The 26009-nt window shown below is 43.2% G+C and overlaps 1 protein-coding gene across 1 annotated transcript; it reads left to right on the top strand.

The window, feature by feature from the left end:
- Nucleotides 1-3175: 3175 nt before the first annotated feature.
- On the top strand, nucleotides 3176-24980 carry NLRP8 (NLR family pyrin domain containing 8). The gene is given in 12 exon segments (XM_047094287.1): nucleotides 3176-3467; nucleotides 4657-4731; nucleotides 6594-8157; nucleotides 8763-8791; nucleotides 9768-9783; nucleotides 10513-10671; nucleotides 12602-12769; nucleotides 15465-15614; nucleotides 17147-17257; nucleotides 20053-20223; nucleotides 23618-23788; nucleotides 24851-24980. Coding segments are annotated over 12 exon segments (3036 nt in total).
- Nucleotides 24981-26009: the final 1029 nt, after the last annotated feature.

Raw genomic sequence — 26009 nt, 5'->3', positions numbered from 1 at the left:
TACTATAGCTTTGTAATATGGCTTGAAATTGAGAAGTGTGATGCCTCCAACTTTGTTTTTCTTTGTCAAGAATGCATTAGCTATCCAGGGTATTTTGTGTGGCTCCACACAAATTTTAGGATTGCTATTTCTATTTCTATAGAAAATGCCATTGGAATTATGATAGGGATTGCAATGCATTTGGGCAGTGTGGACATTTAACAATATTACTTCTTCCAATCCAAGGGCATGGGATGTCCTTTCATGTATTTGTGTCTTCGATTTTTTTTTTATAAATTTTTTTTAACGTTTATTTATTTTGGGGACAGAGAGAGGCAGAGCATGAACGGGGGAGGGGCAGAGAGAGAGGGAGACACAGAATCGGAAACAGGCTCCAGGCTCTGAGCCATCAGCCCAGAGCCTGACGCGGGGCTTGAACTCACGGACCGCGAGATCGTGACCTGAGCTGAAGTCGGACGCCCAACCGACTGTGCCACCCAGGCGCCCCTGATTTTTTTTTTTTTTATCAATGTCATATAGTTTTCAGCATACAGATCTTGTACCTGTTGGATGAAATCTGTATCCACATATTTTATTCTTTATGATGCTATTGTTAACAGAATTGTTTATTGAATTTCTTTTCCAGGTATTTCATTCTTAATATATAGAAACACAACTGATGTTTGTGTATTTGTTTTGTACTCTGCACCTTAACTCAATTTGTCTGTTAGTTCTAGTAGTTTTTTGGTGGAGTCTTCAGAATTTTCTATTTGTAAGATCATGGTGTCTGCAAACAGAGATAATTTTACTTCTTCCTCATTTGGATACCTTTTGCTTGCTTTTTCTTGCTCCTGGCTGGGACTTCCAGTACTATGTTGAACAGAAGTGGGAGAGTCAGCATTTTTGTCTTGTTCCTGATCTTAAAGGAGAAGCTTTTTGCTTTTCATGGTGGCATGTGGTGTTAGCTGTGCCTTTTAATGTATGGCCTTTATTATGTTGAGGTAATTTCCATCCACGCCTAATTTGTTAAGAGTTTTTTAATTGGGAAATGATACTGAATCTTTCCAAATGCCTTTTCTGCATCTTTTGGAATAATCATATGGGTTTTACACTTCATTCTGTGGATGTGTTTTATCATGTTTATTGATTTAGGTTGAACCTTTATTGCACCCTAGGGATAAATCCCCTTTGATCGTGGTATATGATCATTTTACTGTGATGTTAAATTCAATTTGCCATATTTTTGAGGATTTTTACATCTATGTTCATCAGATACTGGCCTGTAATTTTCTTGTGGTGTCCTTGTCTAGTTTAAGTAATAGGGTAATGCTGGTCTTGTAAAATGGGTTTGGAAGTGTTCCCTCCTCTTCAATTTTTGGAAGAATTTGAGATCGGTGTTAATTCTTCTTTCAGTGTTTGGTGGGATTCACCAGGGAGACCGTCTGGTCCTGGGCTTTTCTTCTGGAGAAGGTTTTCAGTTGCTGATTCAACCTCCTTACTTGTTAATAATCTGTTCATATATTTTCTGTTTCTTTGTGATTCAATCTTGGTAGTTCGTATGTTTCTAGAAATGTATTCATCTCTTCTTAGTTATCCAATTTCTTGAGTTGTAATTGTTGATAGTGGTCTCTCATGAACCTTTGTATTTCTGTGGTATCAGTTGTAATGTCTCCTTTTGTTTCTGATGTTGAGTCCCTCTTTTTTTCTTTTCATGGTTAGTCTAGCTAAAGGTTGTCAATTTTGTTTATCTTTTCAAAGAAAACAAAAACTTTTGGAGTGCCTGGGTGGCTCAGTCAGTTAAGTGTCCAACTTTGGCTCAGGTCATGATCTCACGGTTCATGGGTTCAAGCCCCATGTCAGGCTCTGTGCCGTCAGCTCAGAGCCTGGAGCCTGCTTCGGATTCTGTCTCTCCCTCTCTCTCTGCCCCCTCCCCCACTCACACTCTATCTCTCTCTCAAAAATGAATAAACATTTTAAAAATTTTAAAGAAAACAACAACTCTTAGTTTCATTGATCTTTTCTGCTTTTTGGTCTTTGTTTCATTTATTTCTTCTCTGAACTTTACTATTTCCTTCCTTCTGCTAACTTTGGGCTTAGTTTGTTCTTTCTAGTTCCTTGAAGTGTAAAGTTGGGTTGTTTGAAATCTTTTTTTTTTTTCTTAATGTAGGCGTTTTTGCTCGCATATCAGGAATTGACAGAATCCAAGAGTGGAGGTGAAGGTTGAGTGCTAATTTAAGGGGAAGTTGTCATCCACAGGGAACTTACAATTATCCAGAACCATTGCAGTGAATTAATTGAAGGTGATAAAACTTTGGTGACTTAAATACATAATGACTTAAAGGACATATGCAGGAAGTTCTCAGGTGATGGGGATGAGAATTAAAATGTGGTGACAAAAATAACTCAGAGAAGTAATTGTATGTGAGCAGCAGGTAGACCAAGAAGTAAGCCCCTCTCCCACCAGTGACTTCATTGTTTTCTTTCTTCTTCTCCACATTCCACTTCTTTCCCATGATAACCATGATGGAAGACAAGAAAAGGATGAGACAGTGGAGGAAATGAATGGAGAGGAACAACACACCTTTGATTCCAGGCACTTTTTATACATTCCCATTGAGTCTCTAAAATAACTGAGGTATAGATAGAAGCCCCAAATAAGTGTTAGCTATGATGTGCCAGGCACTATCCCAAATGTACCTGTAGATCTGTCTCTTTGAGAATCCTCACAACCCCATGAGCAGGTAGGCTCTGATCCCAAGATCAAAGGTGAGAAAAGAGGCACAGAGAGATCCTGTAATTTGGCCAGTCACCTTGCCAATAGGTGGCATTGAGAATAAAAACAACCAAGTGGATTTGAGTCTAAACACTAAACCTGAGCACTGGATGTGCCCCCGGGTTTTTCCACAGGACAGAGAAACTTGGGGGGAAGGAGGTAAGACAGTATCTGGTACACATTATGCTCTATAAAATATGGATTTGATAAATTTATCCTCTTGGGTGGGTTTTCATTTTCTTCTATTTACATGTCTCCACAGGTCTGGTCTGTTCTGTCTTCCAATTGGTTGTCTTTGTCACTGGCACTAAGGTTCTAGGTCTTGAGAGAAAATAAGTGATGTGAATCAGAATTCTAGCCCTTTTTCCTGCTCTTCCTCCTGCTCTGTCTTCTTCCTCTCCTTGTTATTTGTTCCCATCCTTGATGTCCTCTGCCTCCTCCTCCTCCTCCCCTTTTGAAAATGGGGTCATGCTGTACATAGTCTATTTAAGCAAGGAGGAACTACAAAGGTTCAAGCAGCTTTTAGTGGATGAGAACCCCAGACCTGGCTCTGTCCAGATCACCTGGGACCAGGTGAAGACAGCCAGATGGGGGGAGGTGGTTCATCTCTTGATGGAGTACTTCCCTGGATGACTGGCTTGGGATGTGACTCGTGACATCTTTGCCAAGATGAACCAGACAGAACTGTGTCTTCAGGTACAGATGGAGCTAAATGGTAAGTAATAATCTGGTATAAAAATGGGGATGGGTTTCAGTGCTAAAGAACCAAATACTTTACTGGCCATCCATACTGAATCAGAAGGCAAACAGTGGAGTAAGATGATGACTGAGTGCAAAGGCAAAGACCATCACATGAGCATATTCACAACAACAACAAAAACAACAAACTTAACCAGATACTGCTTATTTAGGACCTATCTATAGCCCATTTTCATTACTTATAGATCCCATGTTTGTGAATCTGCCTACTCACTAAAATTTATTTGTAACTCCGAAATCAATAATGGTGGCACTTTGATGCTCATTTACAGACATGCAGGATGGAGGACAATTGAATGCACATGTTCCCAACTGCAGACGAACAAAGAAATACTCTGCCTTCTTACCTGTGTTCCCATCCTGCAAACGAGTGTCTTTTCCATCATCTATTTAGTGCCACTTTTTTGTGTGTTTTTGTGTATTTTGTTGGTGCCATTGCTGTTGAACCTGATCCCCAAAGCATAGTGGTGGAGTGCTATTTGGTGTCCTAAGCACAAAAGGGTCGGGACATGCCTTACAGAGAAAATACATGTGTTGGGTAAGCTTCATTCAGGCATGAGTTATAGCACAGTCGAATATGATGTCTTTAAACAAAAACAAACATAGACCATGGTTATGGATTGAAGAGTCAAAAATGTGTAGACAGAGGCTATAGGAAGGTATCTCTGTATTCACATGGGAGCAGTATTGGCTAATTGTTCACAATAATTTTATAGAACATAAATGGCATGAATAAGAAGAATCAATGACTATATGTGTATATTTGTATATATATGATTATGTTCATATACATATAAATCTGCACATAGATTTATACAAATACATCTATATGTGAACATACATATATATTAAAGTCTGTATATATTTTATATACACAAACACGTGTGTGTATGTTTTTGTGTTTATTTCTCCCTCTGTGTTTGGCTAGGCTATAAATTTGTTTTTGAACACCTTCCTCAGTACATCCTAAAACAGCACCATTTTCTCACTTCCTAATGTCATGATGGGGTCAAGACAATGTTCTTCTCCCTGGACTAAGGTGGTGAATTGTTGCCCCTATCCTGAAAGATCCCATCCCCTCCACATGGCTTTCCCTGTCCTGTCAGTCATTCCAGTGGAATATTCTCCTTCCCTGTCTGTTCCAGACATTCTACCCAGACTGGAGCCAGCAGACACAAACCCAAGAGAAATGCCAATGAATATGGAGGAAAGAGAATCTGGTATGTGCTGGCATCGTGACAAAACCTGGAGGAACATAGGCTGTGGGTTAGGGTGAGAAGCTCAGTTCCTGAAGCAAGGCAGATTATAAATGAGTAAGTCAGCATCTCTTCTATGAATCAGAACTTAAGAAAAAAGAGTAGTTGGGGACACACATAACTCAAAGTCCAGCCACCAGCCCAGATGGAGGCAGGGGCCCCAGCTACATCCTTGAGACATCGCTCTGTCCTTCTAGCTCCCTCTTCTTTTGTGGGACCCAGTTTCAAGTAGTGTCTCCTGCCATGTTGCCCATCTTGACCACTAGCTACCCTACACATACATTGTACCCACTTAGCATCAGCAGAAAGAGGAGTATTTTCTCATTTCTCCAGCACTCATCCTAGAACTGACTCATCTAATGAACTGAGGTCCCAAGCTCATGAATGAGTGATGTGATGAAATACTCTGGTTGGTTAAGACTGGTTCATGCACTTCAGAGAGAGCTTGGTAATAGGACCAGCCCACAGCCCAATTTAACAAACTGAGGGCTGCAAGAGGAGGTTTCCCTAAAGAATCATGGTAGTGCTCTTGCCAGAATGGGAATGGTTGGTAGGCAGACAAATACAGCGCATCTCTTATTCCATCCTCTTCTTCATTCCACCATCCTGGGCCATCAGAAGTCAGATTCTACAAAGAACCCAAATTATTTTTGTGCGAATTGAGTTTGTGCTTCTCAGTCAGGTTGTGTGAAGAGACGAGGTCAAAAGGAACCAAGAGCCCAAGGCCAGCATTCTTATCTGCCGTGAAAGCATGTAGTAAGTGGGATGTGGGTTTCCCAACTCCAGCCTTAGCACAGTTAGATTTCACCTGTTCAACAAACACTGGAGGGCTTATAGTTCTGACACCACAGTCTGAGACAGAGTCATAAACCCTACTTTATTTTGGAGATGGCAGGCTGGAGGCTGAGATTCTGTGACTGACTTACCGTCATAGAGCTAACAGGTCCATAGATCTTGGACTTGTAGTAAGCTTCCTTCTTCCCATCAGCTGGGGCTGGGGGGGAATGCAACTGTACCAGACATCATGTCTAATTTGTAAAGTTTCCTGTTGAGGAGATGGGAGAGAGAGTGAGAGTGAGAGTGAGAGTGAGAGTAAGAGTGAGAGTGAGGAAGGAAGGAAGGAAGGAAGGAAGGAAGGAAGGAAGGAAGGAAGGAAGAGAATCACATGTTGGGATGAAGGTTGTGACAAATCCTGTTAACTCCTGACCCCATATCTCATGTGCTAACAGAATCCAGTTTCAATTAGGGGTAAAATGTGACCAGCCCTAAGGGAAATATTTTTTCCAGACTCCCTTAAAATTGGGGTTAACCATCTGACAACTCTAGGCCATAAGATATAATTAAAAATCTCCTGAGTTCATGAATTTGTACTGATAAAAGTAGACATGAGCTGTTAGTATGTCCCTTCTCCCCACTATTTCTGCTTTGAATACAAATGCCATAACCCACTACATAACAATAACATAGCTACAATAGCAGTGTCTTATTCATGAGGCAAGAAATATGAAGAATGGGTTCATAGAAATGTGATGTTACTTGGCTCTGAAGCTTCAGAACCACCAAACCGATTTCAACATCTCTACACCACCCTCCCCATATTTCTTTAATAAAAAGCAACCCTTGTTCTGTTTAAGCCACTTCAAGTGGACTCTCCTGTTTACTCGCAGCTTCTAAAATTGTGCAGTGCTCTCCAGAAAAGTGCATGGCGTGTGCATGTGTGTGGTGGGGCTTGATGTAGGCATCAAGGTTAGTTTTCTTTTTGTTCAATTAGTTCTTACAGATAACCCTGATGTCATATCTGTATTTCTGCCATCTTGCTCATCTAGATAAAATACAAGAGTACAAACTGCACGTGATCAATGAGTGTTCCACAACATGTAGCAAGACCACTTGGCCTGGGAACCATGTAGACTTCTTCTACCAAGAAATAGAGAGACACAAGAGGTTCTTACCGTGCCTGTTTCTTCCCAGAAGACCTCAAGGGAGACAGCCCATGACTGTGGTCCTACAGGGAGTTGCTGGGGTTGGAAAAACAACCCTAGCCGAAAAGGTGATGTTGGAGTGGGCACAAAACAAATTCTACCCCCATAAGTTCTGGTGTGCTTTCTACATCCATTGCCGGGAAGTGGCCCGGGTGGCCAAGCAGAACTTCTCGGAGCTGATTGCCCATAAGTGGCCAGGGTCAAAAGCTCTCATGTCCAAGATTATGTCCAAACCAGACCAACTTCTGCTCCTCTTTGATGGCTTTGAGGAGGTAACATTAACCCTCACAGATAGACCAACTGACCTGAGTGACAACTGGAGCCAGAAATTGCCTGGGTCTATCCTGCTGACCAGTTTGCTGAGCAAAAGAATGCTTCCTGAAGCCACTATACTGATCACTCTGAGGTTCACGTCTCGGAGGAAATTTAAGCCCTTCCTAAAACAGCCCTCTTTTATAACCCTTACAGCGTTTGGTATGGCAGAAAGAGGCAAGTATTTCAGGACCTATTTCGGAAACAAGAGGGAAGCTGATGAAGCCTTGGGTTTCGTCATGGGAAACACGATTCTCTTGTCCATGTGCCAGGTCCCTGTGGTTTGATGGATGGTGTGCTCTTGTTTGAGGCAGCAGATGGAGAGAGGAGCAGATCTCAGGCAGGTGTATCCAAATGCCACGGCTCTATTCGTCCAGTATCTGTCTAGCTTATTTCCCACCAAGGCTGGAGGACTTCCCGGCAACATTCACCAAGAACAGCTGAGAGGTCTGTGTTACTTGGCTGCAGAGGGTATGTGGAACATGAAATGGGTGTTTGACCCAAAAGACCTGGAGCACGCCAAGCTGGAGGAGACCACCGTTGCCACTTTTCTCCGTGTGAATATTTTTCAAAGGGTTGCAGGTGACCAAGACTGTTACACTTTTGCCTTCATGAGCTTCCAGGAATTCTTTGCTGCCTTGTGGTACGTCCTCTCCTCCCCACAAAGACTCAGAAATTTCCAGGTGTTGGACAGCGTTCACGTCAAGCGCCTGATAGCCTACCCTGGAAGAAAGAAAAACTATCTCGCTCCGATGGGGCTTTTCCTGTTTGGCCTTTTAAATGAAACGTGCGCTTTAGCCGCGGAGAAGTCATTCCGAGGCAAGCTGACCTTGAGTAACAGAAAGAAGTTATTGAAAGTTGCAGCCCTGTCACATGAATTTGGCCCCTCAACCCCACACCACGACGTCCCACAGCTATTGTACTGTCTGCGTGAAATCCAGGAGGAGGCATTTGTGGGCCAGATCCTAAATGATTGTCAGAAAGCTGCTTTGACCATCAGCAAGGTCAAAGACATGCAGGTGTCTGCTTTTTGTCTGAAGCACTGTAGACACCTGTGGTGTCTGGAACTGACCATCACCCTGACCGTCACCCAAGTGTCCACACCCCACCCAGAATCCCTCCGTTCCACTAAGTGAGTGCTCTCCTCTCTGCTTGGGCAGCCTGACCTGTCCAGGGACCTTGCCTGCGGTCCTCCCGGCGTCCAGGGCGACCACCTGTCCTGAGGCAGTCCCTTACACAAGGGACTTTCCATTTTAAAACCAGGACAGGAGGTGCTCCCAGGATGCAGATTTGCATGCTAAAACCAGGAGAATCCTGGAGAAGCAAAGTGATTTGTTTACCTTCTTTATCTCTAGTCTGCATCCCCTCCCCCCCTTCTACATGGGGACATTGCATCTGTCCCCCCTACTTCTGTGTGTCTCTAGCTCATTAGTCTCTAGGGAGGTGCTGTCCAATGGAAGTTTTCTGTGAGAGTGGAAATGCACCATCCAATAAGTGAACCACTAGCTATGTGTGACTACTGAGCACTGCATTTAAAAAAATTTTTTTAATGTTTATTTGGGTTTTTTTGGGGGGGAGGGGAAGGGTAAGAGAGAGAAGAAGACATAGAATGTGAAGCAGGCTCCAGGCTCCCAGCTGTCAGCACAGAGCCCAACACAGGGCTCAAACTCACGAACTATGAGATCATGACCTGAGCTGAAGTTGGAGGCTCAACCGACCAAGCCACCCAGGTGCCCCCTGACATGGCATTTTTCAATTTTATTTCACTTTGGGGCACCTAGGTGGCTCAGTCGGTTAAGCATCCGATTTCGGCTCAGGTCATGATCTCACAGTTCATGAGTTTGAGCCCCACGTCGGGCTCTGTGCTGACAACTCAGAGCCTGGAGCCTGCTTCCGATTCTGTGTCACCCTCTCTCTCTCTGCCCCTCCCCTGCTCACACTCTGTCTCTCTGTGTCTGTCAAAAAGAAAGAAACACTAAAAAAAATTTTTTTTAAGGTGAGAAATTTCCTTTGTGTTGGTGAGTCTGTTGATAATGTTTGCAGGAGTTCTTGAAGGGAGTTGGTATATTTATCCCAGCTTTTTTGGAGCTATAATTGATATATAACATTGATATATGTTTCAGGTATACAACGTAGTGATTTTATATATGTACACATTGCAAAATGATTACCACGATAAGGTTACTTAACATATCGCTCATCTCACATAGTTACAATTTGTGTGTGTGTGTGTGTGTGTGTGTGTGAACTTTTACAATCTACTCTCTTAGTGACTTTCAAATATATAACATGGTAAACAGTTTGCATGCTTTGATTACCTGTATCCATTCCTCTCCCCACTCCCATACACGGAGTTGGTATTATTTTGATGTATTTGTATTTAAAATGGATATGAAACGTACACAGCTTTATTTAATGGGATTTTATTTTAAACAAAAATTACATGCTAGTGTAAGTATTCCAAACTTTTCTTTTTTTTCATCTAATAGGTCTTAGAAATATTTTTTAAAAAAATTTTAATGTTTATTTATTTTTGAGAGAGACAGAGACAGAATGCAAGTGGGTTACAGGCAGAGAGAGAGGGAAACACAGAATCGGAAGCAGGCTCCAGGCTCTGAGCTGTCAGCACAGAGCCCAACGCGGGGCTCGAACCCACGAGCTGTGAGATCATGACTTGAGCTGAAGTCAGACGCTCAACCCACCGAGCCACCCAGGCGCCCCGGTCTTAGAAATATTTTAATATCTGTGCACACTTTCTTTAATAGTGGTTCTTCAACGAGGTATACTGAAGTCTCCCAAAAATAGGTGTACTGGAGATAATTATAGCAGTTCCCCCTTCGTATGCTTGTGGGTTATTTCCAACTATTTAATACAAACAGCATGAAACAAAATTCCTCATAGGCATCTCTTGGTCACCCTTTCTGAAAAAGATTGCATGGGGGGAAATGAAGGGGGAAATCAGCAGGTGTTTCCAGAGCCACACTACATTACATGTGAGTCTACCTATGGATTTTCCTCTCCTGCACTCACCATGCCAAAAGAGATTAATATTCCCTTATTCTCCTACAGAGGGTTTTTTTTTTTATTTTTAGTAACATTTTTATAAGCAAAGAGTAAGACTAGAGAATGCAGATATAATTTAACCTCTGCCTGCATATAAGTCCTAAGTGGTTAAAACAGCAACTCTCTTTCTTTCTAAGTCATGGGGAAATACAGGTACCTCTCTTTACCTAAGGCTACAAGTCTTCCTGGAATAAAATGCAAAATCTTGTAATGGTTCTTCTGGGCATTTTTTTTTAAAGTGAGGGAGTCTTACTGGAGTCATAAAGGGTCTGTGGATCACAACCAAGGTAAGGGAACACCAGCCCTGGGTTTACAAGTGGGTTTGCTCAAGTTTAATCTCTGACGACAAGCCACGGGGTTTTTTGTCTCTTGCACACAGACTGGAAAGCAGCAATCAGTGTTTTCTCTGGTGGCGAGACTTCTGCTCTGTGTTTTGGACACACAAGAGTTTGGAGGTCCTGGCTGTGACAAACACTTTTATGGAGACTGATTGAGCGAGGACTCTTCATGCAGCTCTGAGACACCCTCAGTGTCTGCAAAAACTAATGTGCGTATAACACGGACCCTGGTTGGAGGGAATTCCATGGAAACAGTCTGCTTCCCATCCCGTTTTTCTTCCCCTTCTCTGCTCACATAGACTCGCAGAAACCACCCATGTTTATATTTTTCCCCCTTCTAGTTGTAATGAGGCAGAACAAACAGCTCTGTGTAAGTTTAAGGTGTGCAGACTAATGCTCCCTCTCTCTCTGCCTCTCCCCTACTCATGCACTCTCTCTCTCTCTCTCAAAAATAAATATTTTTAAAAATTAAAAAAATACACACATCACCTTCTAGAGTCACCTTCTAGAGTTACCTTATAGAGTTAGTTTAATTTTTAAAAAATAAAAAAAATACACACATCACCTTCTAGAAGTTAAATTTTTTTCTTCTTTGTGATAAGAAGGATCTGCTCTCTTGGCAACTTTCAAATAGACCAGCCAGTGGTGTTAACCACAGTCATCAGGCTGTACGTCACATCCCCAGTACCGGGAAGCTTGTACCTTTTGACCACCCTCACCCAATTCCTCCACCTCCTGCCTCTGACAACCACAAAAACAGATCTCTTCCTGAGCTTTAGGGTTTGTTGTTGTTGTTGTTGTTGTTGTTGTTGTTGTTTTAGGTCCACATACCAGTGAGATCACTTTTCCGTTAAGACATACAAATGGAAGGGCGCCTGGGTGGCTCAGTCAGTTAAAGGTCCAACTTCAGCTCAGGACATGATCTCATAGTTTGTGGGTTCAAGCCCCATGTCAGGCTCGGCGCTGACAGCTCAAAGCCTGGAGCCTGCTTCCGATTCTGTCTCTCCTTCTCTCTCTCTGCTTCTCCCTTGCTCATGCTCTCTCAAAAAATAAATAGTAAAAAAAAATTTTGTTTAAAAAAACATACAAATGGAGTAGGCTTCCCCATTTCACAGATGAACGAACTGAGGCACAAGATGATACAGCTGATATGTACTTAAAATATGGATTTAATCTGGACATCTTGTCTCCAGGGTCTCTTCTCATAGCCAGTACCCCATGTTCTTGCTCCCTGTGCTTTTCAATACCTAGAAACCCAGTAGCTCCTCAAAATTCCTTGAAATAGCCCACCAGACATCATGTGACTGTCCCTAGCCAGCATCTGACCTATTTTCTCTGCTGTTACTATAACGATTATTATTACCTCCCATTTATCGAGTGCCTACTGTACATCAAGCACCGTGCAGTACCAATTACAGGTGTCGTGTATGTTAATTCCCATACCCATCTTAAGGAGAAGGCATCCTTCACTCTCTCATGGACTCAAAACTGAAGTTTGGAAGGTAAGGGATGTATGTAAGTTCGCCCAACCAGGGAGGCCAAGCTGAGCTGAGAACAACCTGGTTCGGAGCCCTGGACTACACAGAAAGGCTCTCACATGTGTATAGACTAATTGAATGTAGAACTGATTAGCAAATGGGCATGTGTTGGCCAAAAAGTATAAACTTCCAGTTAGAAAATAAGTTCTGAGGATCTGATAAGACAGCACTGTGACTGTAGTCAACAATACTGTATTGTAAACTCCAAAGTTGCCAAGAGTTGATCTTCAACGTTCCCATCATAAAACAAGTAATGATAATTTTGTAATGGGATGAGGGTGTTAGCCAATGCCAAGGCAGCAACCATTCTGCAATATATTAGTGTATTAAATCAACACATTGTGTACCTTAACTCATACATTGTTATGTGTCAATCACATCTCAATAAAGCTGGAGGATAAGAAGGACTAATTAGCCACCTTGACTGTGGTAATGATTTCATGAGTGTATTATATATATATATCCAACACCAAATGATAATCCTTAAATACATGATAGATGTGCTAACTGATATATCATTTATACCTCAGTAAAGCTGTTTTTGTAGAAAGAACTAATTAGCCGATAAGATCTTGTAACTAGTCGCTGCTTACTTCTCCAGCTTTAGACATGTGAATCCCTCCATGTTGAATGAAGACTTCTTCCAAGTTTTGATTGAAAACCGGTATATGAGACACTTGGAAATACAAGGCACAGAAGTGAGATGTGAGACCACGGAGTTTCTGTGCACAGCCTTGAAGTACCCACAGTGTTATCTACAGCGTCTCAGGTAAGACAAGCCTGGGATTGAGAGAGACCCAGACTGGTTTTCTGGAGGTGGGATTACATGTGTGGTCTGCCTGCCATCTTTCTTTCGATCTAGTTGTGTTTTTTTTTTTCCAAGGTGTACAACATGATGATTTGATATACACACACGTTGAGAAATAATCCTCACCATCAACCTCACCTAGTTACCATTTGGGGGAAGGAACATTTAAGATCTCCTCTCTTGGCAAATTTCAAGTATGTAATATGGTGCTGTTAACTACAGCTGTATGTTAGATCCCCACAATTCACACATCTTACAACCCAAAGACCATCTTCTCCCCCTTACCGCTACACTCCTGACCTTGGCAACCACGATTCTACTCCCTGGTTCTAACTTTCACTCAACTTTTCACACTCTACAATTTGACCATATCCTAGATATGTCTAAGATACAAGACTAGAGCCTCTGGTGGTGAGCTTGATTCCCCTCATACTGGCTTGCAAGAGGTGATTTCTAAGAACACAGGAGTTTTGTGAGCTGATTTTCTTTCTTTCTTTTTTTTTTAACTCGTTTATATTTGTTACAACCTCTTAAAGCATAGTGTGACTTGAGAACTACATTTCCACTCACAAAACTTGAGGAGTTACTTCTCCAACAGCTTTACAATACGCCTAAAGCAGGCTTATAATTTCGCTACTCTAAACGATGCTCTTCTTTGGAAAACAAGCCCTATAAGTCACTCTCATCAAGTTGGTTCAGTTTAACACACTAGTTTCTAGAGGCCTGGTACATGCAGTTGATAACCACAGGGGACAGAAGATTTAAAAAATAGATCCTAGGAGGTGAAGGTTGTTCTAACCAAGATTTTGCTTTTAAACATCAAGGTATAGTTCAGAACACTTCAGTGACAGAAACATTTGGTCTTACTTGATGGCTAACACTTTAGATGATGCAGTTCACATTGGGTTACATACACCTTACGACGAATGTTACCTTGTCCTGTTAAGAGCAGCTAGCATGGCACTAGAAAAGAAAAAACCGCTGGGCTCTAGTTTCTATGCATGATTTTCAAACGCCATTATTACAAAGTTATACAGACTTACAATTAAATAAACTATATGAAAAAAACAAATTTAGGGGCACCTGGCTGGTTCAGTCAGTAAAGCATGTGGGGTGAGTTCAAGCCCCATATTGGGCATAGAGCTCACCAAAAAAAGAAAAAAAGAAAAAAAAAAGAATAATAGATTATCAAAATTCATCACCTCCTAATTTCTTTACTATACTATTATTGATGCCAGCATTCAGCAAACTTTTTCCATAAAGGTCCAGATAAGTATTTTCAGCTTTGTGGGCCATACAGTCTTTTGTCATGACTTTTCAACTCTGCCGTTATAGGTCTAAATTTTCCATGGCCAATATGTAAATGAATAGGTATGGCTATGTTCCAATAAAACTGTATTATTATTAATTTGTTAAGCATCTGTGAATAATACAAGTTATTAATAGCTATTATTAATAATTTATTAAAATTTATTAATAACTCTATTCACTATATAATTTACTAATATTTATTGTGGGCACAGGATTTGAATTTCATTTAATTTCCATGTGTCACAAAGTATTGTTCTTTGATCTTTTTTCACCATTAAAAATTTTTTTTTAATGTTTATGTATTTTGAGGCGGGGAGAGGGGTAGAGAGAGAGAATCCTAAGCAGGCTCCAAGCTGTCAACGCAGAGCCTGACATGGGTCTCAAACTCATGATGTGAGATCATGACCTGAGCCAAAATCAAGAGTCAGACACTTAACAACTGAACCACCCAGGCGCCCCTAAAAAGTTTTCTAAATTCTTAGTTCACAGGCTGTACGAAACCAGGTGGCCAGCCAGACTTAGCCCATGGCCATAGTTTGCCAACTCCCAGTATGTGTTTCTGAGGTTGTTGCATTTGTGTGGTGGGGTGCTCCTGCACGTCTCTCCCCAACTGTGCGTCCAACAACTTGACATTGGTAGCTTGAAATCAGTCACTGTGGGAGCATTCACACTAGACATTGGTAGACACTGCACATCAGGGCTTTTGTTCTCCAGAGTCAATGGCTGAACATCTACCAGCACCCAAGTGCTCAGCATCCCGACCAGTCTCTCTGTGTGTGACGCTGAACCGACACAAGTTGAGCAGTCTCTTGTTTCCATCTGCCAGCTCTGCTCCTTCACACCCGTCAGAGCTGAGTGGAGCCTGGATAATCTCGACATTTAATGGAACCAGGCTCAGGTGGCCAGACTGGAGGTAGGGCAGCACAGTAGTTTGCTAGCGGTCGACTTGAGATGGAAACCTAGCTTGGCAAGATGGCAGGTGCGTGACATGGGAAGACTTATCTCACATGACTGAAATCTCAGTCCTTCATCTTGAAGACTGTTTGTCGGATGAATGTAAAAAGAAGCTGTATTTCAAGGGCTGAATTGAGTCCCTGCTTCATAGTTAGAGCCCAGCTGCAAGACCATGCCAGTTGGGTCTGACCCCAAGTGTATATTATTTGATTGTCTGTAACGAAGATGCTGAATTCGGTGCAAGCTTTCCTGCTGGAAAGGATGGAAGTAACCCCTGGAGTCACTCTGTGTGAAAAACAAGGATGTGAGATGGTTCATGGGATCTATGTGTCTACATGGGTATCATTTTCCCCAGGGGCTCAGGCTGGGCATTTTTCTGTGGCCTCCGTAGCCTGGAAGACTGCTCACTTAACCCTAAAAGTTGGATTGATATTGCCAGGCATCTCAGAAGTAACATACACTCAAAGACACTAATATTAGGAAGTAGCTACCTGGAGACATTTGGGGAATATTACCTGTCCATGGCCCAGCTGGAGAGGCTGTCATAAATCTTTCTGTTATTGTCATGACTGCTGTTCATTTGTGTGGTGAACTGAGTGCTTCTGGGAGAAAAGCAGTCATGGGGGAATGTGTGCCAACTTAAGTCTGGTGACTAATATAATTACGTAGACAGGTCCATGAAAAGATGAGGACAGACCAAGAATGTCTCCATAAAAGTACACATTTATACCCAACACCCTGGAATACATAATTATAGTGAGCCTGATATATCTGTCATCTAGTTTATGAACTAGAGGCTCACCAGTATTATTTTCCTTCCTCACTAATTGTATTGATTCCTGCCCCCCCTCCCCCGCCTCATGATAGCCACCTCGAATTGGGCTGATCAGGCCCCCCACACATGTATTCTTTTTTTTTTTTTTTCAACGTTTATTTATTTTTTTTGGGACAGAGAGAGACAGAGCATGAACGGGGGAGGGGCAGAGAGAGAGGGAGACACAGAATCGGAAACAGGCTCCAGGCTCTGAGCCATCAGCCCAGAGCCTGACGCGGGGCTCGAACTCACGGACCGCGAGATCGTGACCTGGCTGAAGTCGGACGCTTAACTGACTGCGCCACCCAGGTGCCCAACACATGTATTCTTAAACTGAGCACCACACAGTTTTTCATTGCTTTGAATTTCACATAAGTGGCCTCAGCTTAGTATGTGTTCTTTTTCTGATCAACCGACACTTTCGTGCTCAGTGGTTCTGGAAATCTATTCACCTTCACTACTGGATGATCATGTGTGTATGAATATGCACCATCTACTGGCCGCTGAGGTTTGGGCTGTACACACACACACACACACACACACACACACTGTGATGAATGCTCCAGCAGTAGGATCTCTGGGTCATGGACAGCGTCCGTGTTCCATTTTACCTGCTTGTTTCCAGCATCTCTGCACCCGTTTGCACCCTCTCCAGCAGGTAACCACCAGTTCCCAGAACTCTAGTCCCTCATCCACTGCTGTTACCGTCCATCTGTCTTCTCCTTACTGTTTTTTTGCCAGTCTGCCGAACAGGAGGTGGTACCTCATTGTTCTCACTTGTATTTCCTTCATTACTATGAGAATGTTTTCACTACCTTACTATTCATAGCAGACTATGAATGCCTGCTCATGTCTTTAAAATGCATCTCTTTTAAGCATACATTTTTGAAGCTTGTGAAGGGCTGTCTCTCCCGGGCCACCCCGGTGCCCATTATGTATTGTTTAGTCATTGGTGGTCTCTTTCCCATCCTTGTAAATCCCTATTGCTGTTTTCCTGACCCACATCTCATCCACTCCCCTAGCCTCACAGGAAGGCTGATAACCTCTCCTTTAGGACTCGGAAGCCCTAAGAGGTGGTTACAGAGGTGTGATGACACTTTCACACTGAAAAGGACACCCCAGATGGCCATGTTCCTCTCTCAGTTTGGGACATGCACATGAATGAAATTGCATCCCATCTGTGTCTTTCTGCCCTACAGGTTGGAGGATTGTGACCTCACGCTGCTTTCTTGTACAAGTCTTATTTCTTCCCTCAAGAGAAACGAGAACCTGACCCATCTGAGCTTGGCAGAAAATGCCTTGAAAGACAAAGGAGCAAAACAGCTTTGCAGTGCCTTACAGCACTCTTCGTGCCCTCTACAGAGGCTGGTGTGAGTCCCAGAATGTCTTCTTTGAGACTGCCTGGAGTATAACAGAGTGATTGAGGAAGCCATGCATGTGTGCGTGTGTGTGTGTGTGTGTGTGTGTGTGTGCGTGCACTGATCTCTATCATAAATTCTTTTAAAAAAATTTTTATGTTTATTTATTTTTGAGAGACAGAGAGAGACAGAGGCATGAGCAGAGGAGGGGCAGAGAGAGAGGGAGACACAGAATCAGAAGCAGGCTCCAGGCTCTGAGCTGTCAGCATAGAGCCTGACATAGGGCTCGAACTCACGAACCGTGAGAACATGACCTGAGCTGAGGTTGGATGCTTAACTGACTCAGCCACCCAGGTGCCCCATCATGAATTCTTTAAATGATTTCCCTTGTGTCAGGATGTATGATACTGTGACTTATAACATAAAAAATATGTATTTGGTCTTCGTCCCTGTTTCTGGCACAGAGGTCCCCAAGCCCTTGGAAATACCTAAGTGGTGAGAGCCATAAAGGCATCTTTTTTTTTTATATGAAGTTTATTGACAAATTGGTTTCCATACAACACCCAGTGCTCATCTCAAAAGGTGCCCTCCTCAATACCCATCACCCACCCGCCCCTCCCTCCCACCCCCCATCAACCCTCAGTTTGTTCTCAGTTTTTAACAGTCTCTTATGCTTTGGCTCTCTCCCACTCTAACGTCCTTTTTTTTTTTTTTTCCTTCCCCTCCCCCATGGGTTCCTGTTAAGTTTCTCAGGATCCACATAAGAGTGAAACCATATGGTATCTGTCTTTCTCTGTATGGCTTATTTCACTTAGCATCACACTCTCCGGTTCCATCCACGTTGCTACAAAAGGCCATATTTCATTTTTTCTCATTGCCACGTAGTATTCCATTGTGTATATAAACCAAAATGAACAAATCAGGAGACTATAGATGCTGGAGAGGATGTGGAGAAACGGGAACCCTCTTGCACTGTTGGTGGGAATGCAAATTGGTGCAGCCGCTCTGGAAAGCAGTGTGGAGGTTCCTCAGAAAATTAAAAATAGACCTACCCTATGACCCAGCAATAGCACTGCTAGGAATCTACCCAAGGGATACAGGAGTACTGATGCATAGGGGCACTTGTACCCCAATGTTCATAGCAGCACTCTCAACAATAGCCAAATTATGGAAAGAGCCTAAATGTCCATCAACTGATGAATGGATAAAGGCATCTTTTATTATATTAATGAGGTGGCTTGTGGAAAGTTCCTAAGGATGGAGACTTGCTGCCCCGAGGACCAGCCTTGTGATGAGTGGGTTAGAACTTTAAGTCCTATGCCCTGACCTCTGGGGAGAAGAGAGGAGAGGAGAGGCAGGTGGAACCAGCCACCCATAGCCAATGATTTAATTAATCATGCCTACATAATGAAGCCTCATAAAAACCCGAAAGGATGGGATTTGAGAGCTTCTGGGTGGATGAACACGTTCAGATGTGGGAAGAAAGGCACACCTGGAGAGGACATGGAACCCCCACATCCTTTCTCCATGCCTGGCCCTACACATCTCTCCCATCTGCTGTTCTTGAGTTCTAACCTTTTATAAAAAACGGTAATGTAATGAGTAAATGGGTTTCCTGAGTTCTGTGAGCTGCTCTGGCAAATTAATCAAATCCAAGGAGGGGGTCATAGGAACCTCTGATCTATAGTCAGTCGATCAGAAGCACGGGTAACAGGTGATTGGCCTCCTAGGTTGGAAGAAGGCCTGGAACCTTCAGTTTATAACCCACTGTTCAGAAGCACAGGTAATAGTCTGGGCTCGTGGCTGGTATCTAGGGAGGGGATGATGTAGGGGAAGCAGTCTTGTAGGACTGAGCCCTTAACCTGTACAACCTGAGGATCTGTAGATGGTATCAGAAGTGAGTTGAATTCTTGGACCCTATTGACGTCTAAGAATTGTTTATTAGTGTGGGAGACCACCCCACACATGTTGAAATTAGTCTCAGAGCACCAATGTACAGTGCTTTTGTCTATTAATAGAAAATAAACTCAGATGGTCTTCAACCATAAATTTTCTAGCTCATAAAACCAGAAATGAGAGAGTGGCACAAAATACCCCCTGAACCCATTACACTTTCAGCTTCCCCAAAAAGAAGCAGAAAATGGTACAGCTGCTTTGGAAAATGGTCTAGCTGCTCCTCAAAAAGTTAAATGTAGACCTAACACATGAGTCAGCAATTCCACACACAGGTACACACATGACAGCAATAAAAAACATACATCCGCACCAAAAATTGTACACCGATGCTCATAGGGGCATTATTTACAATAGCCAAAAAGTGGAAACAACCCTAGTGTTTATAAGCTGATGTGTGAATGAAGAAGGGTCAGTGCATCCATATGATGGAATATTATTCAACCGTAAAAAGGAATGACGTATTGACACATGCTACAATATGGATGAATCATGAAAATATTATGGTAAATGAAAGATGCCATATTTTTTTTTTGAGATCCTGATTTCACTTCCTTCAGATTAATATCCAGACAGCAGTTGCTAGACTGGGGGGTGGCTGGGGGAAGAATCTGGGATTAAAAGGGTACAGGGTATTCCTTTTTGGGGTACTGAAAATATCCTAAAATTGTGGCAAACGTGCACCTTTGTAAATATACTAAATGACGTTGATTTGTACAATCTAAATTGGTGAATGATACAGCATGATAATAATATCTTGATGTTATATCCAAAAAAAAGTGGGGTGGGGGGGCAAGAAAGGAATAAAATCTAAGGGTGTTTGATTGGTTTTCTTGACATGTGTTCCTTCGCAGGCTGAGAAACTGTAACCTGACCTCCAAGTGCTGTCAGGAAATATCCTCTGCTCTGGATAAAAATAAAAATTTGAGAAGCCTGGACCTGGGTTTTAACAGTCTGAAGGACGATGGTGTTATCCTGCTCTTTGAGGCACTCGAGAATCCTGAGTCTGTCCTCCAGATTCTGGAGTAAGTTACCCCCATCCCCTCCTTTGCAACGAGGACAATGGTCTGTAAAATTCTTAGTGGAATGCAGGATCCAGGTCTTCCAGGAAGCTTGTGTGCAGTGGTTCTGAAGGTGGTTCCTCAGACTGGGAACTTGTTCATCTGGGGAGTCGTTAGAAATTATTGCAGTGTTGGTCTTTCTTGGTCTGTTTTGTTTCGTTCAGCATAACTATGGCAAGGTGCATCTCTGACATCACAAATGGTGGGATTTCCTTCTTTTTTGCAGCTGAGTAATATACCATTGTGTGTAAACACCATGTTTTCTTTATCCATTCATCTGCTGGTGGGCATGCAGGCTGTTTCCGGAGGGTAGCTATCATGAGTAATGCTGCAGGGAATGAGGTGCAGGTATCTCTTGGAGATCCTGGTTCCAGCTCCTTTGGTTGAGTACACAGAAGTAGGGCTGCTGGGTCGCGTGGTGCTCTGGAGGCAGGCTCTCTTTGACCAGAATGCCCAAGTGGTTCCCTGGCATGGTACACTTGGAGTACCAATGTTCTAGGAAACAGTCTTCCATCCAGTAAAAGAAAGTGTATTTGTTGGCCGTGGACTGATGCCTGAGATAGCTGGCCTTCTGAAATCAACTTTTGTACTTATAAATTCTTTTCTTTACATATATATTTTTTCTTCTTCTTCTCCTAAATGGTCTCTATGCTAAATGCACACTAGCCAAAGATTTGGCAAGATTCATCCTATTTTTAACGAGTATCGTGGTTAGATTAAGTATTTGGAAAGGACTTGGAAACGTCTCTTCTCTGGTGATCAGTGGATATGGGTGAAAGTGCTTTGCCTCTTTTCTGCCCACATAATCTGTCCTCTATTAGTATAATTTAGGTTTTAAGTCTAGATCATTAAAATCATTGTTTTATGTTACATCTCTAATTTCTTTCTTTCTTTTTATTTTAGAGAGGGGGGGGAGGAGCAGAGAGAGGGAGAGAGAGAATCTTAAGCAGGATCTATGTTCAGCATGGAGCCTGACTTGGGTCTCTATCTCACAAACCATGAGATCATGACCTGGGCCAAAATCAAGAGTCAGACGCTTAATCAACTACTTCCCCTACATCCCCTACATCTCTAGCTTCCCCTACATCTCTAATTTCTTAGGATATCCTGATAATGGATTTCACTTTTGTTGATAATTAGCCAGTATAAAAAAATTCATTGTTCATTGTAGCTCATGATTCTTTTTCATTTTTTAAAGGTTTTTTTATTTTAAGTAATCTCTACATCCAATGTGGGGCTCAAACTCACAACCCCAAGATCAAGAGTTGCATGCTCCACCAACTGAGCCAGCCAGGTGCCCCAGCTCATGATTCTTTTTCTCCAGAAATTTAATCTTGGGTTTTAAATACTGATTTATCTCTTAAATTGAGTGAATTACATTTTCAAGGATGAAATAGTGGCTGATGGGCATTGAGGAGGGCACCTGTTGGGATGAGCACTAGGTGTTGTATGGAAACCAATTTGACAATAAATTTAATATTAAAACAATAATAAACAAACAAGCAAACAAACTTGAAAAACAAACAAACAAAAAGAATGAAATAAATTTCCAGATGAGCATTTATGTAGTGTTCTCTAAGCCTTTGCTTGTGTGAGACTACTTTTCAAAATCTACTACTTTTCACTGATGGGCAGTAACTTGACTGAGTATGAAATTCATAGACCCCTCTGTATCCTAAACTTCTTGATCTAAAAATCCCCTAGATTTCATTCTATAGAATTCTAGTCTTGTAGAAAAGCCATCAACATCTTCATTCTTCCCAAGAAGAACCCAGACTTCTATTGCTTATTCTTTTCATTTTAAAAACAGTCCTCACATACCTGTGTGTCTTATTTATAATTAGAATTATTTTAGGGATGCTTTGCAGCTCTTGATCTCAGGATTGTATGTTACAGCCCAACGTTGGGTGTGGAGATTAGTTAAAAATACAATCTGGGGGCATCTGGGTGGCTCAGTCGGTTTAGCATCCGACTTCAGCTCAGGCCATGATCTCATAGTTTGTGAGTTCAAGCCCCACGTCCGGCTCTGTGCTGACAGCTCAGAGCCTAGAGCCTAGAGCCTGCTTCAGACTCTGTGTCTCCCCCTCTCTCTGCCCCTCCCCTGCTCGCACACACTCTCTCAAAAAGAAATAAACATTTTTTTATTTAATAAAAAATAAAAGCTTTTAAAAAATAATTAATTTAGAACGACTTGCCTCCTTCTGTCAAAAGGAAATGATTTAAGTGACTCTAAATGAGGTTAGGGAACTTTTTGGCTGGTGTGCACAGGGAGGACCAGGGACCTACATGACAGAAAGAAAGTCAGGGCCTTTATAAACTAAGGCAAAGCTGAGTGATGCCCTTGTAGTTTTGGCTTGGGCAGCAGTTCCCAGCTTGTCATTTACAGGCTAGCAGAGATGCACAGGGCAGGGGAGGCAAGCACTCGGAATGAAAGCAAACAGTGCACGAGTAGGAGACACAGGGATCCCAAGGCCTCCTCTGTTATGTCTGCTCTGCACTGCTTATAATAGCCTTGCTCCTGGGGAGATTGTACTCCTTGTTCAAAGATGGGAGCCAAAACCACCCCCTTCTTGTACCTTTCGCTCACCCACGCACCACTTCCTCTTATATGCCTGTTCTGAATTTATGATACATAGCACTTCTGTGACTCAGCTCCTTTCTGGACCTGTCTCTCCCTTTTGCCATGAACACTGCCTGTGAGGGCAAAGGTATCTTTCTAGAATACTGAAACCATGCTCTTTGCATATATTTATCTGGTGACCTGCCTGCCCCCCACCACCCCCAATCAACTATGAGTTCCAGGAAGCCAGGGATGCTGCTTTCTTCATGGTTGTGTGCTTTGGTACACAGGTGGTGCTAAATAAATATTTTTTGAATGAACAAAGCTAATGCACAGTGACAATCAATTTCTAAAAGAGATTGTGTGGGTCCTCACTTCTTGGAGGTAGGACTTTTTTTTTTTTCAATGTTTATTTATTTTTGGGACAGAGAGAGACAGAGCATGAACGGGGGAGGGGCAGAGAAAGAGGGAGACACAGAATCGGAAACAGGCTCCAGGCTCTGAGCCATCAGCCCAGAGCCTGACGCGGGGCTTGAACTCCCGGACCGCGAGATCGTGACCTGGCTGAAGTCGGACGCTTAACCTACTGCGCCACCCAGGCGCCCCAGGACTTTTATAGCCTACCCTGGACAGCCATCCTCAACTACAAGAAAAAACTGACGCATCTGTAACACGTACTTAACACATGTTTGGAAGGAAATGCCTCATTCCAGGGGGTGTGATTTCCAGGATTCGGATTGGCTGAGCTCTCCGATGTGGGGCGTGGCCACTTGTCTACTGTCTGCTCCCACCCCACAGGTTGGAAAGGTGCCTATTCACCTGTGTCTGTTGCCAGGCTATGGCCTCCATGCTGCTCCACAACCAGAGCCTGAGATACCTGGACGTGAGTAAGACTGACATCGGGTGCAGGGGCATACTGCTCCTGAAGGAGGCTTTTCAGCAGCGCAAGTGGAAAGCGAGGGCTGTTTTGTAAGTCTCTGTTGGGTTCCCTGTGCAGAAAAACAACAGCCCAAGCAAAGCTCCTGGACAAGAGGGAAACTCTGGACCTAAAAGGCTATTGCAGCTGTTGCTGATTTTCCTCTCATTTCCTGGGGATTTATATTTTCCTGGTGCCTGTTGGGAACATTGGCCTGCACTCTCCTGTCAGATTTTAACTTCCTTCTGTCCTTCACCTTCCCTCCTTGTGTTAACTGAGTGAGTCACCACTTACCAGCCATATGACTGTGAACAAGTTCCTTTACCTCTCTGAGTCTCAGTTTCCCCATCTGTGAACTGGGATGGCGGCTTCCTCCATGGAGATGTGACACCACAGCGTTCTCAGTCAGCAGTGGATTCTGGGTGGAGGTTTTAAGGGTATCTGGAGTTTTCATTATCCATTGCTCCGTAACAAATTACTGCAAAGCTTAATCACTTAAGGCAACACACGTTAATTTTCTTGTAACGTTTCCAAGGGTCAGAACAATGGGAGCGGTTTGGCTGGGTAGTTCTAGCTCACGGTCTTCACTGACGGGGTATGATGGAGACTTAGAAGAGTGATTTCTATGCTCACCCATGTGGCTGTTGGCAGAAGGCCTCGATTACTCTCTGTACGGCTGCTCATGACAATGCAGCTGGCTTCCTCCAGAACAAGTGAGAGACAGAGAGAGGACACCCAAAAAAAGACCTCAGTCTTTGATCTCTTCAGTTGAAAGTGGCATCCATCATTCCTGCCCTATTCTGCTGGTGACACAGACCAACCATAGCCCAAGAAGGGAGGAGACTCCACCAGAGTGAAAATAACAGGGCGGAATCACTGGGCCATCTGAGGCTGCTGACCACACTTAGTAAGTGGTTGGACGGAGGACCTCGGCCACCATCCCTGACTCCCCAGAGCAGTAGTCTGGTCTTGGTTTGCAGCATGGGACCAGAGTGGTCTCCAGGGTGGTGCACTTCTGTCTTCAAGGTTCTGTGTACGTTTCTAGGAACACACACACACACACACACACGCACACCAAATGTGAGACAACAAAGCCTGATTCTTGTCCTTCACAGGGAGACGAAGCAGAGCTACGCAGCAGAGACAATGACAAGGCTGGAGGGCCCAGCTGTGAAGAATGAAGTCCTGAGGATCATACAGGACTGGAGCATTGAGTACTGGGAGGAGGCAAGATGGATGGAGTGATCTGGTGACCCCACCCTGGGTATTTTTTTCCTAGAGAAAACCTGGGGAATTTTGGCCTATTCTGTGGGCCATTCTGGGTCTGGAATGGCCCAATTGTTTCTGGAAAATGGTGTGGGGCATGACCTCTAAACAGCTCCCTTGGAGATGTTGACATTCATGCGTTAGACATGGATTAGTCACTGAGTTGGGGAAACCAGCCCTCTTCCACCCCTGGCTTCTGGAAGTCCTTGAATTTGACATGTTAATATTGTCTCTGGGAAGTATCTGAATTGCCTATGAGGATATCAGAAGAATTTAATTAAAAATGTATACATAAATGCAATGTGAAAGCTTTTCAAGTGTTATTTATTTACCAGTAGACTAGTAGATCAATGGAAGAAACCTCAGGGGCACGGGGGTGGCTAAGTTGGCTGAGCATCCAACTCTTGGTTTCAGCTCAGGTCATGATCTCACAGTTGTGAGTTCAAGCCCCGTGCTGGGTGTGGAGCCTGCTTGGGATTCTTTCTCTCTCTCTCTCTCTCGTTCTCTCAAAAATTAATAAACTTTTTAAAAACTGAACTTCTAAAAATGATTTTAGTGTATTAATACAATAAAACAAATTAAGGCAAATGTTTCTTGGACACATAGCAGGCTGAACTAGATCCTTGCTCTAGAGAGTGGTTCCCTACATGCTCTGTCTCCTCGTGGTCCACAGAACTTTGAGAAACTCTAGTAATATGCAGATGACCTCCCCTCCAACCTCACAGGAAGGGACTATACATCACAGGGCAGTCTGAACTTTCCAGGTCTAAATCATGTCGTACATGAATGAAGGAGTTAGGACAGCATTTGGAACTCAAAGATATAGAGGCAGCCATACGATATTTTTCTTTTGAAAAACTCATGTTTTGGGGCGCCTGGGTGGCTCAGTTGGTTGAGCGTCCGACTTTGGCTCGGGTCATGATCTCACGGTGAGTTCGAGCCCCGCGTCAGGCTCTGTGCTGACAGCTCGGAGCCTGGAGCCCGTTTCGGATTCTGTGTCTCCCTCAC

The sequence above is a fragment of the Lynx rufus genome, unplaced genomic scaffold (genome assembly GCF_022079265.1).
Source record: "Lynx rufus isolate CCGP_SWC_20201006 ecotype Redwood Valley unplaced genomic scaffold, mLynRuf1.p SCAF_39, whole genome shotgun sequence".
In the NCBI taxonomy this organism is placed as follows: Eukaryota; Metazoa; Chordata; class Mammalia; order Carnivora; family Felidae; genus Lynx; species Lynx rufus.
This window is presented reverse-complemented; position numbering and strand designations above follow the sequence as displayed.